Source organism: Strongylocentrotus purpuratus, unplaced genomic scaffold (assembly GCF_000002235.5).
Source record: "Strongylocentrotus purpuratus isolate Spur 01 unplaced genomic scaffold, Spur_5.0 spur5_scaffold_8, whole genome shotgun sequence".
Taxonomy (NCBI): domain Eukaryota; kingdom Metazoa; phylum Echinodermata; class Echinoidea; order Camarodonta; family Strongylocentrotidae; genus Strongylocentrotus; species Strongylocentrotus purpuratus.
Window position 1 is genome coordinate 13400968 of NW_022145614.1, and position 16840 is coordinate 13417807.

Below are 16840 nucleotides of genomic sequence, written 5' to 3' on the forward strand. Positions count from 1 at the left end.
ATAAGTCTGTGTATTTTTTTGTAAACATTTACATGTTAATTTCTTAGCACACGGTATAAACTTAAATCCTGGTTCAAAGTTCGTAGGAACCTCGTACAGATAATGCAGGAAGTTGGATATTTTTGCCCCGGAAGTTTCAGGGAAGTCTTACAACGATTTGAAGCTGGCGGAATTAAGTCACTCACGTTTCTTGACATTCCAGGCTTGAAGCTTGAAGCATGGATGTATGGATGTAGAAGGGATAAGGATACTAGACAGACATTATCATTTCTCCTATTGTTCATATGTTTCCTCGTTTACCAAGCTATATTGCCGGTCTTACCCTAAACCTCATCATCATGTGAAACGAGCTTGTGGCAACAATCCTTATCGATATTGTTAAATGGCTCATGTTTATCAGCTCAAAGCTATTCCATTTCCAAATGACAATGCTTCCATTTTTTTTAAAATTCAATTTAATTTTGTAACCACATGCAGACAATAAAAACAAATGGGATTTTCATGCATGGCTTGCGTGGGAAAACATCCTTAGAAAGGTAATATTGTGCAAAAGGGATGATATTTATAACATGTAATATTCATAAGTGCATGATGTAACTTCATTGTAGCCTACCCCACGCTACCTCTCCCATTCTTTCTATACTCATTCACTTTTGTTTGATGTAAGATCATTTTCCAATCCCTATGTTTTTAACATTATTATGTTGTTCCACCCTCTTGTTACACAATTCTGAGCTTTTGAATGTGCTCTTCGTTCATAAAACATCGCTTATCTTTGATAGCAAAGTCAACAATATATGCGCTCAACCAGAACAAAAATGTGATTACAAAAATGTGATTACAAAATCATATCCTGCACATACTTGGTCTGAATGAACCACTGAAACAAATGCACATCTAGTGCTTCCATGCCAGGCTTCTTCTTGTTTTTCAGCCTTGATACTAAATCTAATTTAGTAAAATCAGGGCTGTGTATCTCATCCTTAAAATTAATTTGTTTTAATTTTTGTTGTCGGTATTTGTGTCACATTTTATTGAAAATTATATTCATTACTTTCCTAGATTTGTCAAGAGTGTCTTTCTGGTAAAATGTTATCATTAGATTGTGATTGGTCTCAACGGAGAGTGGTTTGTTAGACAAATTTTGAGAAGCTTTCAAAAGATATTGTTTTTAAATACGGTAGAGATTTATTGGCTGATATTTGAAATATTCACATGAATTGACAGTAATACAGTTGTAAATGTACTGTTGTTTTCCCTCTTGGTTGGGGAAGACCTGGTCTTGGTTTTCATTCAAACAATCATTAATCAACCACAAATAAAAGCAAGCTTAACTCGTCACATATCAAAACAAGTCTTCTTCTGTTGAACCACATGACCCTGAACTTCAAGGTCCTTGCTACGATATTGACGTTGGTTAAATCCACATTATTATTTTCTAGTTGGAGGCAGATGTTATGCAGTAAATAGGTTTGGGCTACTTGTTATTTGAAGAGTACTTACTGTAGATAATTCAATTGTCTCGAGATTCTATTGTCATTCAAAAACAAGTACAGTTCTAAGTAGGATCGAGGTGTTAGCTCCTTGTAGGGTAAGTCCAGCTCAGACAGGTAAATGAGGTGGTAGTCTCTGACTTCAGACCCTATCTACTGATTGGCACTGGAACTACAATGCATGCACACTCAATTGGAAATGATTTTCTTGTGCTACATACAGGAAGATTTGCAATATGAAATATCTGGTTATTAATGCTGTGTCCTTATTCATTTCTATAAATGCTTTTAAAAGAAAAATCATAGCGAAGCACCGTACTGGTTATTGCAATAATATTGTATATTCCAATTTTCTTATTTCTTAGCAATAGGGTTTAAATTTTAATTTCAAAGTATTTTATTTGCAACGACCACCTACATGTAGATGGTAGTCACTGTATGAAGCAAACATTAGGGGCAATTTTCCAGTTTAATAGACCATTTGTATGCGTGCCAGTGGGATTAGGTTTTCAGAATGTACATACCGAGAGCTAGGGGAAACAATGGGAGTGTCCCTGTCTGCTTCCCATTTGAAACAGGCTTCTGTGTTAATAGGGTCTATTTATGGAGAATACAAACAATAAGTGGAGCTAGTGCACAGTTGACTGCACAGGGATGAATAGGGGGACATGAAGAGGGCCATTGATGCCCCTCTCTCTATTCAAACTCCTTGAACTGACCAGGCCTTGGCATGGTCAATCAGTCTGTTGCGCCGACTTTTTTGAATGGGCCCCATAGTTGCAGGACAGATAGCCAGCTACCAACCTGCAGACACTGACCACAACTTACGTTTGGGACCTCCGACCTGGACTAACTTTAGCCACACAGGTCTTTGATAGACTTATATCTCCCTGTTGTTGTGTACATGTAGGACAGTTACTGCACATCTTGGTAAATCAGGACCTGGACCAGGTTCATAGCCACACAGGTCTTGGATTGGCCTCCCTGTACCTGTTCATTATCTAGGACAGACACTGCACATCTTGGTACATATAGACCTGGACTATTCCTCACCAACCCTAAAATAATTTGGATCTAACAGAAGTTTGTGTGACGGAACAGGAACTGGTATGCCAACTCTTATCCAGGTATCGTAAAGTTTCATTGATACTAACTAAACCAAGGACCATATATATCGTTTGGTCTTGGTATAACATGCATTTTCCATAGAACATATTAACTCATACATGTATTGTTGATAGACCCTGTCAGAGAGATCTCTAGAACTGTTGTCAGAGGCTTAATTCATGTTGTCATGTTGTCAGATCGCTTCTTCTTCTTCTTCTGCGTCGGGTTACATCTGCCTCCTTCAGGCTCGAAGATTCTTGCTGACATTTTATGTACCGGTAGATAAAACCACCCTCTAGTAGAAATGGTTGGTTTCTGTATTATAGTGAGAGAATCCTGTTGTCAAAGGGTCGTTCTGTAGCTAGAAAACATACAGGTTTGTACATGTAGTTTGTGACTTGTGGCATCTATGAAGAGAGGGTCATCAAGAGGTTTTGTAAAAAACCATAACAAGATAGTTTAGGTGAGAGATCATGTAACACTATTGAAGGCCTTACTGTGAATTGACTTACATGTCATATGTAGAAGTAAAACCATGGGTCCACCCATTGTCATCATTAACATGGCACTGTTCCAGAACCACTTGAAAAGCCTCGCCCTTGCAGAGCTCTTCATGTTGTGGGGAGTATTCTGAATTGTTTGAAATCCAGGGTGAAGTCAGGGTAGCTATGTTTACATGGGACCATCGCAGTTTTAAACTTTAAGTTTGGCAAACCTCAAAGTTTTGGACAACGTTCCACTAACAATCAGTGTTCAAAGTCTTAAACTACTAGCTCGGCAAGCAGCCATTGTACATGTAACGACAATCTGATTTAACTTTGAGAGAGGACCCCCAATAGCTTGTAGTTCTTGCGCTAACCATAAGATCACTCAAGGTAACTTCAAGTAAACCTTAACTGTCATAACTATGAGTGCAACCACACTGACCCTAACTACAAGATGACTTTGGAGTTTAAAACCACAAGCTAAACTTTAAGTTGACTAGCTCCCGTGTGAACTGTTCAAATGTCTGACATGTAGGTCATGTTTAGTCTGAAGGCATGGAGGTCAAGTGAAAGCGGCAATGTCAACGGGGTCTGCTTTATGCTTTCTCTGTGAGTCTCGGATTCCAAAGTGAAAAATACAAGATAAACAAAGTCATCAAAGTGCATCTAGATCCTAATCTAGATACATATAATGATGTTGTGGTGGTTGTACTTTCCTTGGTATTCTCAAGAAGTCTGAAATTCAGAAGTGGGATGACAACATAAAAACCATCATGATAATGCACTGAAATCTATGCATTTAACAAAGAATTACCATTGCTTTACAACAGAAAATCATTTCTTAATATCAAGATATAGGAATAGATGTTAAAACGGCTTGCCACAAATACGCAGCAATACGCAAGCCAAATACACAAAGGTGTAACTGAGGCATTACCTTGACATTGCCTGGATACCATGTATACCATCAGCAGCAGTCTTTCCTCTATTCAAATTCTCTTTTTAGATGAAGAAGAACAAAAAATAACAATCCAATGGTTGCCAACGGAATCATCTCCCTAACCCTCTTCCTCAACCCCTTGTTATATCTTTAACACCTACACTAACAATTGTCATCTAATGTTGTGCCACTTGGCAATGCTCGCAGGCTCTCCTTCTTTCCCAGTATCCATGAGCTAAAATGTAATGCCAAGAAGACTTGATCATGGAGGGGGTTGATTGTAGGCAGTCGTTATCACTTTTTTTGGGTGAAGATGATCCTGATGGATCTTGTTAAATGCACACTCACCTCATCGTCCAGCTAGAATGTTACTTAGGAGGACAGGACAGGGCCTGCATCCTTCCTCAGTTCATTCTTGGAAAGTTTTGATTGCCAGATTGAAATTGAAATGACTTCAAGCCAGAGCACATGACTTATCCAGAGCTGCCAACCATTCCGTTTTTGCCAGAATTTCTGTTTTTTCCTCCAAATTATGGTATTACGTTTTTTCTTCATAAAATACGTTTTTTAATAATTTTTTTAATTTTTAATTTTTTTTTTTTTTTTAACCTACCGCACGTCAAACAACTGCCCTAAAATGGTGATTTGATCAAAAATTCAATAGAAAACTAATTTTAAAACATACTTGAAGAGAAAAATATTCTAAAAAAAATGAAATGCCGATCATACCAAAATAACCACCAAAAAATACCTGCTTGTATGGAAAAAACAGCATGATGAATGAACATTTCTGCATTGGAAGTGTGTCGCGCCTGGTTGTAAGTTTTGTTTTCATGAATTCCTTTTTTTTTGCCATCATGATTCCTTTTTTTGGTCGCACAAGGTTGGCAGCTCTGCTTATCAACCACCCCTCCACCCTCTAACCCCACAAAGCAGGCTGTAGATGAATCATGGTTTATGGGCGATGAAACTGTCAATTGCCCCAGTTCTTTCAGTATTTCGAAGAGCATTACTCCAAAAAATGATGTACTTATGTAGGAACTTCCATTAACCGAATTGGTGGATGGTTGTTACAAATTCATCTAATTTTTAAATTTCATAAAAAGAAAAATATCCAAGGCTTTTAAAGTACCGGTACAGAAGTTTAACTTGCTACTCATTTGAAATATTGTTTTGAAGGAAGAGATGTACTTACATGTATATTCCATGTCCTCCTATCTTATGTACTTCAAGGCTACACTTATTTCAGGTTGAGACAAGTATGTTTTGTTCAAGGAACTGGTGTAGAATAATCATAATTCAATTTTAATTTCAGTGTGGAAAAAACTGAATTATAGATGTTGCGTTATTTACAAAGGCAAATGCTCCACATACATTGAGTTAAGAACAGGTATGGGGTTAAACTGTTTCCAAGAACGAACATCGTGTTTTCCCCTCTCAGCACAATTGCACGCCCTGGTTTTACCTGAACTCTCGTAATGAGGGCACCATGAGAACACCTTGTTCTTGCGTTTCGGTACGCCATGTTTTCTCATCGGAATGTCTACAATCTTTCTACCCCGGTGATGTTTTTCAGCCAGGTTGATTGAATGTATGTCGGGTTGATATCGGAGGGAGACATTTATAATAGGCCACCAACCGTGTTCTACATGAATGTCTCCTGAAAACCCTAGGAAGTATATCTACCCACGTTACTAGCTTTCTATTGCTACCAGTACCATGTCTATTTCTACCATTGATCCCCCGCATGAACCCTGGACGTAGCTCTGCCCCATACATTAATACGTTTCCGCCCGTCTTCGAAAAATCCAAGTCCTTCTGACGAAATTGCTCTCCCCTTCCTTCATCTCTGCTCAAATATCCTGCCCCTTTTTGCATCGCCCATCTATATACAATATCAACCTCCCCTTTTATGGTACCTCAATTCCTCCTCACCTGGAAAAAAAAGTGCCCATCCCATACCGGCATCCACCCCTCCCCCCCCCCCCCATCACACACACACACACCACTACTGGCCTTATGACTATGGATACCGCCATTAGTCAACCCCTGGCCTGGCCTGGCGCCGGGGCTGCTAGCACACCTGTGTGAGGTATTTGCATGTGACCTGTACTATGTGTGCATGGATGCAGCCGTGCTACTCCTACAGATACAGATATTATGCTTCTCCTGATTCCTGGCCACATTCCCACTGCCTCGCTTGTGCGTTAGCATGTATGCACATGTCTTCGCAAAAGCATATTACCGATGAGCATGGGGATGCACCCTCGTATCTTCACAGAGAAACAAAATTGGGTGTTGCATTTCAGGGACTTATTGGAATGATGATGCCGAGGGAAAAGGGCCCCTCTTGCTTTCTATTATTTCCATAAATCTACCTGTCCTCCTCCCGCATCCCCCCCCCTCCCCCCTCCCCTCCCCCCTCCCCTCCCCCACGCCTCAGACCCCGATTCCGTGCTTACCTGTGTAATATCTGTGGCTGTTGGGTCATCACACCTGTATGACTCATGCCTATAACTACATGCACACAGGTATAAATTGCCCTTTCTGGCTGCCGGCCCACAGCAACGAAGATATAGCATGCCACAGAAGAAGAAAAAAAAATCTAGGTCCTCATGAATTTATGAGCGCTCCAAATTTCCCTTCAGTTGCCATACTTCAGGATACTTATAATTTATTCATCAGGTATGTGTGCCTGTCAGCATACTTGATGTAAGATAGCATGCCAAGCCCCTCACATAGAAAAAGGGTACCAGAGGTTGATTTTTAACATTTTCAATTATGGGAGAAGGGAGGGGAGGGGCATTAATAGCCATCCCGTGAAATTGCTAATATAGGCACAAAGGTAAATGGAAAAGGGTACCTAAAGGTGATTTAACATTTTCAATTATGGGAAAGGGGAGGGACATTTAAAGATAAACTCCAGTACTGGTAAAAAAATAAAATAATTCTCACAGAATCAAACGAAACTTACACTGAATGTTCAAGATTACAAATAAATGACATGTGCCAAACAATTTTGGAAGAAAATGTATACTGGCTGAGTAATGAGCATAGAAAGACAAGGAAATCAAGGTAGTACTAACCCCGACACCATGTGTCTTGTCCCATATATAGCTTTCTATGTGAGTGCTTTTTACTTTACCAAGACTCGGTCAAATTTATTATGATTATGATGACTCCAGAACCTTGCAGTGCACACCAATACTTTCATGCTACATGATCAACTGTTTCTGATCCTTTCCACACCTTTTCTTTCACAATGCAATCGCATTACCAGTACTAAAGTTTATCTTTAATAGAGAGGCAAGAAGGTATTTTAACAAGACTTCACTCCTTTCTAGCAGCTCCCCCTGTCTGAAAATTCATAAGAGAAGTAAATTCCCCTCAATTGCTACTTGTACAAAAATTGTAATTTAATATCAGATGCACATCGGCACACTTGATGGCAAATACTTGGTATTTTGATGATGAGATGTAGGATTTGGAATTTAATGAGGGTGCAAAATAAACTTGAAAAAATGGACAGGGGGGATGGCTGAAACCGAGGACAATGTGCCTCTAAAACTATTGGAAGAACTCTGTTTTTAAACAATATATGTCTATGGGTTGTAATGCATTATATCACCCCTGTCTTCCAGTAATATCTCAGTGAACATGAAATTTGGATGAAGTTCCTTGATAGATGAATAGTAGCTTTCAAAATTGAAAACGAGAGTACCTCGCTGTTGAGAATCCCTATGTTCTTCATAGCTTTTCTTGATGGATAAGTAGCATTGTGCGTGTAAGGTTAGAGAGATAATGATACATATTTCGGGTGATGTTTAGAGGCATATGGGTTGTTTACAGTCAAGTAAAGAGAGGAGAGAAAGATGTCGCAGGATTTCCTGATTCCTGACATCAAATAGATATTTTTGATAATGTCTTTGGACATAGGATTCCTTTTGTGGGAAAGGAAGGAGAAAGAAAGGGATGTTGCATAAACTTCCTAAATTCCTGACATCGGTTCTCTCTTGCCAACCCCAAGTTCATGTCTGACACACCTGTTTGCTCTGACTCACACATCACTTTATCTCTTGCTCTCTCGATCTATCGCTTTATTTTACTTCGCACTCTCTCTTCCTCGCTCTTCCTCTCTGTACATGTATATCCATATCTTTTTTTCGTGTGTATCTCGTCTCTGTTAATATCTGTCGTTCTCTCTCTCTCTCTCTCTCTCCTTCAGTATCATCATTATTATCTCTACCTGTCTACAATGTATCTACATGTATCTATCTATCTTATCTATCTTCCTATCTGCAATGTATCTATCTATCTGTCTATCTATCTATCTATCTATCTTTCTCCTTCTCAAACTTATTTCCAGTTGTGTTCTCTGTCAAGTGTCAATTTATTATCCATCCCAAAGCCCCATTTCGCATTGTCCCCCAAATCTTCAGGTAATCTTACCTCTAGTAACTCTCCTCAATTTCCCTTGTTTCATATACTTTGGATGTGATTGGCATTGAAACCTGCCACAGCAATCAATCTCTCTCCTAATTTAAGAAAGGGGGGAGAATATGATCCACAGTTCGTCTCAGATGTAGGTCTATGGTGTAGAACACCCTTCAATCGTGTTGGTCTGTTGCTTTACAGTGCCCTACATTCAATGCTCTACAGTGCCCTACATTCAATGCTCCTCCCCGACCATTTGGACCTCTTCCTCTTAAAGGTAAAGACCAGTATTGGAAACGCCCCAATTTCAAAAAATGAAATGGAAGCTCTTATTACCAATCATGTAAAAGAATATGTTTTGAATATTACATGATAACAATTTTGATGGGAAACCGCCTACTAATTAATATATTTGGTAAATTAATGTATCTCTCGCCTGCTGAGAGATATGAAATGCAAGTGTCACGCACGTGTGTGTAGTCCCATATACATCTTTCTGTGTAGTGTGTACAGTGCTTCTAACTTTATGAAGACTTGGCCAAATTTCTTATCATTTTGATGATTCCAGAACCTTGTAGTTACCTTTTCTGATCGATTTCACAACGTTTCTTTCACAATTCAATGGCACGACCATAACTGGTCTTTAGCTTTAAAGACAGACTAATTGCACTTTCGATTTCTCCAACATTTGCTTCGTTCTTGGACATTTGGATTTTCAGGTTTGTCCTCCTTCTCACCCTTCATTGAATAATTAAATAGTTGATGTGAAGCAGAGTTCGCCTCCTGATATGAAGTAGTCTGCATAGACATAAGTGAGTTATGCTATGGTCACATTACCCAAAAGTAGCCTGCTCGGCGGCCGAGCGGCGAGTTTTTAACCAATTCTGCCCGGCGGCTGCCCGGCCACCGAGCGGCGGCCGTCCAGGCATCGCTCGTTTTTAGGGGATCGCTCGGTCGCCGCCGAAGTTTTAGCGCGGAGTTAAAATTTGGGCGGCGCCTGCTCACTTTTCACTCGCCGCCCAAAATACGCTCGGTGCCTGGGCGGTCGCCGCCCGGGCACCGACCTAATTGCTGGGCGATGCCTAAATTCCAGCAGCGACCGAGCAGGCTACTGATCGGTCGGTCGCTGCTCAGATTTGTGACCATAGCTTAAGGATGGCAGTGGACTGTTTAAAGTAGACATTTTGGTTTATCTGTCTCGTTTTTTAAATTTGTATTTCATCGTTTAATGTTGGAGGATTTGTTACAATTACGTACAAATTAGTCCTTTCTCTGCCTCGCTTCCCAAATTGCCTCTTTCTCACTCTCTTCATTTCAATCTCATGGTTCACTACCTACCCTAGTCCACCCACCCATCTCCTCCACCTCTGTACCACTTGACATCTTTACACCACCGATGTCCTTGCCCTACCTAGCACCATCGATCTTCTACACCCTCTACCACCTCATGCCTCCGCCCTTCCAGTCTCCTATGTCTTGCTATGACGGTCCACCCTGACCTACCAATAGGGACTTTTAGATTTGCACGACGAGAACATGGACTGCCACGTGTGACATCCTTTGAAGGCACTGCCACCTTACTAGTGATCTACAGTACCTCTCCCTCTTCCTTACAATTCTTGTCCCCACCTATCTGGTAAACCTCACTGCCATCTTCTACCCCATCTGACTGATGCTCCCCTTTTATTAATTGTCCTACATCTAGAGTCCTGCCCTTGTTTCATAACTTTCAAACACCTGCCTCACCATACCAATGCCAATCTTATCCCATTTAATTTCTTGGACCCACCTATCTCGTACACATCTGTACCACCTTCCAGCCCCACCTGATCAATGCTCCTCCCCCTTCCATACTTATTCTCCGTAGGCCCCACCCATGTCCCACACCTCTCTCCCATCTGCCTTGTGCTACCACCGCCGATCTACCCCCTTCCAGTTCTTGGTGGCTCCACCCATCTCGTATACCTCAGAAATGTCCAGCACCTCTCTCCCATCTGCCTCACGCTACCAATGCCGATCTTCCCCCTTCCAGTTCTTGATGGCTCCACCCATCTGGTACACCCCTCTACCACCCCCACCCTACCCTACCCCACTCTACCAAGCAAGAATCCTCTAGCTTCCCCCTTCTACTTGCCCACCCTTGCACACCTGTCTGACTCATTGCCGCTTCACCCCATGCTTCCAGCCCGCAAATTATAGGAAACGTGATAAATTTCCTCATCAGACTGGGCTCCCCAGGGGTGGAGGAGAGCAGGACATAGCCGGGATAATACTGGGCTTCCTGCACTGTGCGGCAAAGGGTGTGCTTCCTTCACGTGGGCTAGCTCTAGCTACGCATTCTTCTCTCCTTATTGTCAATTTTCACTTTCTTTTTCGCCGACCTGTCCTCCCTCCCCCCACGATGAGCACACATTGAGTGCAGTTTCTTGGCAAGTTGAGCGCTGAGGCCGGCCGAGTAGATGTTTGCGCAGCAAGTAGTTTTTGTATCTCTCATGATTGGTCACGGTTGTGGATGTGCGACATGGATTAGGCCTACTGTGTCATATACTTTCAGTACAATCTGTCACATTTTTTAAAGCAGTATGCCACAGATATATCATCTCTGAAATATTTTCACAGTATAAATGTAACAAATCTGCCACAAATTAATGACTCATTTGATATGAAATTCTCGTGTCTGATCTTGAGTTTTACGTGTTTCTTGTCGTCCATCGTTTATCGGTGTTGACTTCTATGCCCATCTTCCTAGCATTTCCTTTAAATTTCACTGTGTTGAAACAGCTGAGTCAAAGGTATGATAAGTTATTCACCCCTTTCTGCAAAGAAATAATATTGTTGTTAGTAGTGCTTGCAGTATAAATACATCTCTCGAGTTATTTGTTTAGTAATAAGTCAAAGATTTGCTTATATAGGAAAACGTGCCTGGACGATGATTGCTAAACCTGCTAATGTCTGGTAATTGTTACCAAACACTTCCAATTTTTGTTAATGAAGTTTTCTGTGAATTTACACGTAGCTATGGGCCAGTCTTGTGTTATTTTATTAGCATGTGCAAAAAAGAACTGGTTCTTCAGAGTAGCATATAACTGCTGCCATGTTTTGAGCTGACTTTGGTGTCATCTGAGAGCTTTGAATCGTACCTTGTTTTTCCTCTAATTCTCTTGTCATTTCTTTGAAAAATCAGTCTGAATTAGGTATCACCTCTTGTTAGCCTTGCAGTTTTGATGTCCTGTGGTTTCCCCCTTTTTGTCTCGCCTGCGTAGCAAAAAGCGAGACATAGGCGCCGCTTTTCCGGTGACGGCGGCGGCGACGGCGACGGCGACGGCGACGGCGACGGCGACGGCGACGGCGACGGCGACGGCGTCAACATCAAAAACTTAACCTAAGGTTAAGTTTTTGAATTTTTGGTATAATTTTTAAAGTATAAGTTCTTAGTCAATGAAACTTTGACTATAGGGTAATCAAGTATCCCCAATCATGTGAGTAGAATTTCAGATCACAAAGTCAAGGTCAAAGGTCATTTCAGGTCAACAGACTTGGACTATGTTGTAGCATCATCATCGAAAACTTAACCTAAGGTTAAGTTTTTGAATTTTTGATATAATTTTGAAAGTATAAGTTCTTAGTCAATGAAACTTGGACTATAGGGTTATCAAGTCTCCCCAATCATGTGAGTAGAATTTCAGGTCACTAAGTTAAGGTCAAAGGCCATTTAAGGTCAACAAACTTAGACTTTGTTGTGGCATCAACATTAAGATTTTCAAAATGCTTCTTCTTCGTTATTTTTCAACCGATTTTGATTCTGATTGTTTCATATGATAGGGCTAGGAGGGATTTAAAATTTCTACACAGAGTCGTGAAATTCATTATCTATGCTAATTTATGCAAATTTATTCGAAATCACAAAAAAGGCTTCTTCTCCTTCATTTCTCGACCGATTTTGATTTGGTTTGCTTTATATCGTAGAGCTAACTTTGGTACACTAAACTTGTACACAGAATTTTGAAATTGTTCTCGATTAATTAATTATGGTAATTTATGCAAATTTATTCCAAAAATAACAAAACTTGCTTCTTTTCCCTCATTTCTTGACCGATTTTGCCTTATCTGGTAGAGCTTAATTTGGAACAATAAACTTCTACACAGAATTGTGAGATTTTGCTCCATTGATTATTTATGGTACTTTATGCAAATGAAATGAAATTATGTCCCTTCCAGGGCATCAAATTTCTATTTTTTGACCAGTTCAAAAGTGTACCACATAAAATTTACGATATTTGTTGTTGTGAGATGCGGATGAGCGCTACGTCATTGACGTTCTGGTTTATCATATTGAATTGCGTTATGCAGGCGAGACCGCCGAGAGCGTTTCCCTTGTTTTTATTTCTGTGACTAAAGTAAGTATTAATACTAGACATGAAAGTTTGCACGTATTCAGTTTCATGACAATACTTTACTATTTGGATAAGTTAAATTTATCAGTGGTTTACAGATGTATCTGAAGATTGTCACGTTTCCTATGGAACAATCTGTACATGTATCTTTGTAGAGTCCATGCGATCATTTCATTCTGTATCTCTCTCTCAACTCTAGGCCTGTCGAAAGCAGGTTGGGTTGTCGTTATATCCTGATCAAATACATCCCCGTTCACCTTTCAGAGAAAATCAGCGGCGAACGTGAACTGTTGGAAATGAACTTTGACAGTGCAAACGTCGCAATGGTACGTGTAACCCATTTTCATCAATGGCCACTTCCAGAACCGGAGAATCATCGATGAAAGTTGCCTACAATCATTCCATTTTTTCTCCTCTTGACTTCTCCCTTTCCTCCAGTTTGGGCGTTCGTCTAGACATGTTGTAATCAAATTATGCAGCCTTTATGAAGTGTGCAGAAAACTTCAACAAATTTGCACTTTTTTTCCTGCTATGCATTCTGCTCTCTTTCTCTCCCCCTCGCTCCCTCTTTTCCTCACTATCTCCAACCCCTCTCTCTCCCTCCTCTCCACACATGCATAATATTATGCACATCTGTGGGACAGTCGAGCACGAAACCTTCCACATTCACCTTTTGTAAATGCACTTTTTGAACTTTTCCTTTGACTGGTCATGAGTTTTATGAAATGATATTTGTCTGACATGAAAGCCAGAAATATGTGACCCCCGTGACCCTTCCCTGTCAACTTGAGCTCAAAACTGTTTGAGTTGAATCATTCCTATCCCCTTATACAGTAGAAGGTATTATCACATACAAAGTCATGCGCTGTATTCTTTTGTGGGGCTCCAGATTGAACAGTGTTTTGGGGAGATCCATGATTATTCTTTAAAGCTTTTTGAATGGTATGATCATACAGGGATGATATAATTGACATGAACTTTATGTTAAATACAACTGCTGTGGTAGGAGCTACATGCAGGTATACTGAGATTTGTTAAATAGGAAACTGTTTTTAAGACAAAGCACCAGGACCAAGTTAAAGGTCTAGTAGGGTGCATCGGTTTGTGGTTCCTGTCCGACTCACATGACATACTTAAATTTTGCGCAAAGCAAAAATTGATCGATTCTGAGAGAATTAAAACAAATTCTTTACAAATTTCTTCTTTGAGGATTCTCACATGAAATGCTTTGTGTTTTGTAATATGCTGCACGATACATTCACAAGATGTAATGAAGAAAGAAAAAAAAAATCTCTGGTCTGATGTTTTTATTGATAACACTTCTCAACTGTGTTGTCTAGTCATGTGAAGTGGAAAAATCACACGTGTAAACAACCACTTGGGAAAACACTTGTCTCTCTCATTTTAACATTGTCCTCTGTCTCGAAGGGGCTGTTCACACCAGAGGAAATTGATGCAAAACTTGCGTAATGAAATGTTGTATAGAGTATCATTTTATAGCATAAGGGGCATGCACACTGGATAACAACATCGTGTAAAGAAACTAGTATGAAGAGGTCACATGGCATGACATCAGAGCGTGCTTACGATAAGCCACGCCCTTCAATCAGTTTCATTCGATTTGACTTTCATACTATTACAGGACCCCTATTCTCCCGGTTCGAAACAACGATTAGAACATTTAGACTAGAGACAATTGCTTTATATCGTATAGCTGTGATTTTTTTGTACAGCCATACAGTGATATCGGGTGGTCTGAATGGATGCGAAGAGAGGAGCTAGCAACAACGAACGTAAAGATCAATTGCTTTCCCACGCTGTAAAACAAACACTGCAAACTTCAAGTTTCTCTTTCTCTGAAGTAGGGTTTTCCTCCCCGTTTATATTTTCCCTCGCTTCTCCCTTCCTGCGTCGAGGCTCATCTTTCATTATTGTCTGAGGATGATATGCCTTAGGATGAGACAAACATTTCCTCTCAGTTTGGTAAATGATCTTTTGTTTGGATTGTGTTGTGAAGAGATTTCAAGTGCGATCATTAATTAATGCTGGACTCTGTTCGGCAGGTAAAACAAAAAATAGACGACAAACAAGGAAGATAATTTAATAAATTGTGCCAGGAACGTACTACGTGGAGCCAATGTGCCGGCCTGCAGATTTAAACTCTTTTTGAACTCTGTTGAAGAATCCTTGTTTGTAATATAATACCAGAAGAAGGAAAAAAGCTTTCAAATTTCTAAACCACACCTTTTTTTTTAGGTACAACAAAATGGACTCATATGCAGCTCACAGAAAGGCTTGGAAGTTTGTTAGCCATACAGAACTTATATGCCAAGAAAACAAATGCAAATCTCTATATTTTCAAAATATGGATAAAAGGTTTATTAGTACATGTACATGTAGGTAAAAGCCAGAAAGTTGGGTCTTATAAAGCCAAAGCCAAAAGAGTTGCTACTTAAAAGGTTCACTGGAAGTTAAAAGACAAGGAAACCACAATTAAAGAAAAGTATAAACCATTAGATACAGTGTACCCAAATTAAAGGTTCAACTTCATATAAAAACCAGAAATCTATAGGATCACCTCTCCAGAAAGACCCAACAGCTATTTATTCTGTCAACCGACATCTGTCATAGAGATGTACAATGGCATCATTAGACTGTATCACTAGCCATGTGACAAGTCATATTGCATCTTTTATTTTGCCAGGGAGGCTATGTTACTGTTGAAATCATCATGAAATTGCGTTTTGTATCGCCTTGTCTGACTCTGTGAAGACAGCTAGAGGGGTGATGATTGTTATCTCTAACATAACCATCGACTAGTTTTTATTTTTTGCCTTCAATCACTGATAATAAGTGATAATTGCAATCTAGAAATGATATCATGTACATGATGTATGTGTACCTGGCAGACAGATGCCCTAGATTTGAGAGATAGTCTTTTGCATTATCCCCCTATCTGCTCTAGATCTCGGGGGCGCTCTTATTCCAGTAGGAGTATCGGTAATAAAAGACCATTATTTTGCTTTTTTTTTACATGTGTACAAAGAAGTATTTTGCATGTGATGTTTGTGCACATGATTTGAAATGTTGTACAGGACTGTTTTTATTTTTTATTTATTTATTTATTTCTGATATTTATACATGGTGGCACATATCAACAATTTGGTGGTCTTCCATGAGGCCCTGTTTGTTCATTTGAATATGTTACGTTTCAAACACTCTGCTGATAGTATTGCCCACCCAAGAGTGAAGACAAAATATTGAACATGTGGGACTTATGTAACAATACTAGTATTAAAGCTCCTGAAATTACAGATATCGTGATGTATCTGTAATGAGCTTGCATAGTCCCGTAATTGTTGCCTAAATCCTTTGCTTGTGCCGACAAATCCCGCAATTTGCTTTAACACCGGCTTAGCCCCATTTTCTGCCCCCTATACACACTCCATTAGTGAGAGCACTCTCCAGTCCTTTGTCATAGCCCAGTTAACTATTTAGAGCTCTTGTTAAAGAAGAAGAAAGAAAAGAAGTCACGCAGTGGACATGCTGTTTTGACCAACTCCTTGATAGATCCATTGCATGGTCTAATTTGTAACGAGATACAGCGCCTGCCTGACCCACTTTTACATGTTCATGGCCTATCTTTTGTTGTTGTTGTTTTTGGTTACATGATTTCAAGGGCGCCCTCTATCGAGAAAACTTAACTTCAATGAATCCTGTGTCCTGGAAAAAATATGCCTTCTGTTCAGTGGCATTTGCCTGTTTTTATGTCCCTTGTGTTCGCTTGCTATCATATGTTGTTTTTAAAATAGACAATATTTTTAAGTACCCTTAAATTAACTTTTGAGGACGATTATTGTGAAAAAACATAACTGAAAATGTTCATGTGTCATTTTTCTAATGCACATCTAGAGTATTCAATTTCTTTCTCATTTTTTTTATGGATGAAACTGTCATTCAAAACTTTTGATTTGCATTTAAAGCCAT

General features: G+C 39.8%; 1 protein-coding gene across 1 annotated transcript in view; it reads left to right on the plus strand.

Moving 5' to 3' along the window:
* The window catches only part of LOC100889835, a 53845-nt gene extending 43888 nt beyond the window's left edge, over positions 1 to 9957 (plus strand). The window contains exon 5 of the mRNA XM_030975640.1: positions 9803 to 9957. Within this exon, the coding sequence (XP_030831500.1) occupies positions 9803 to 9957 (155 nt within the window). The remainder of the gene's footprint in view (positions 1 to 9802) is intronic.
* The last annotated feature ends 6883 nt before the right edge of the window (positions 9958 to 16840 follow it).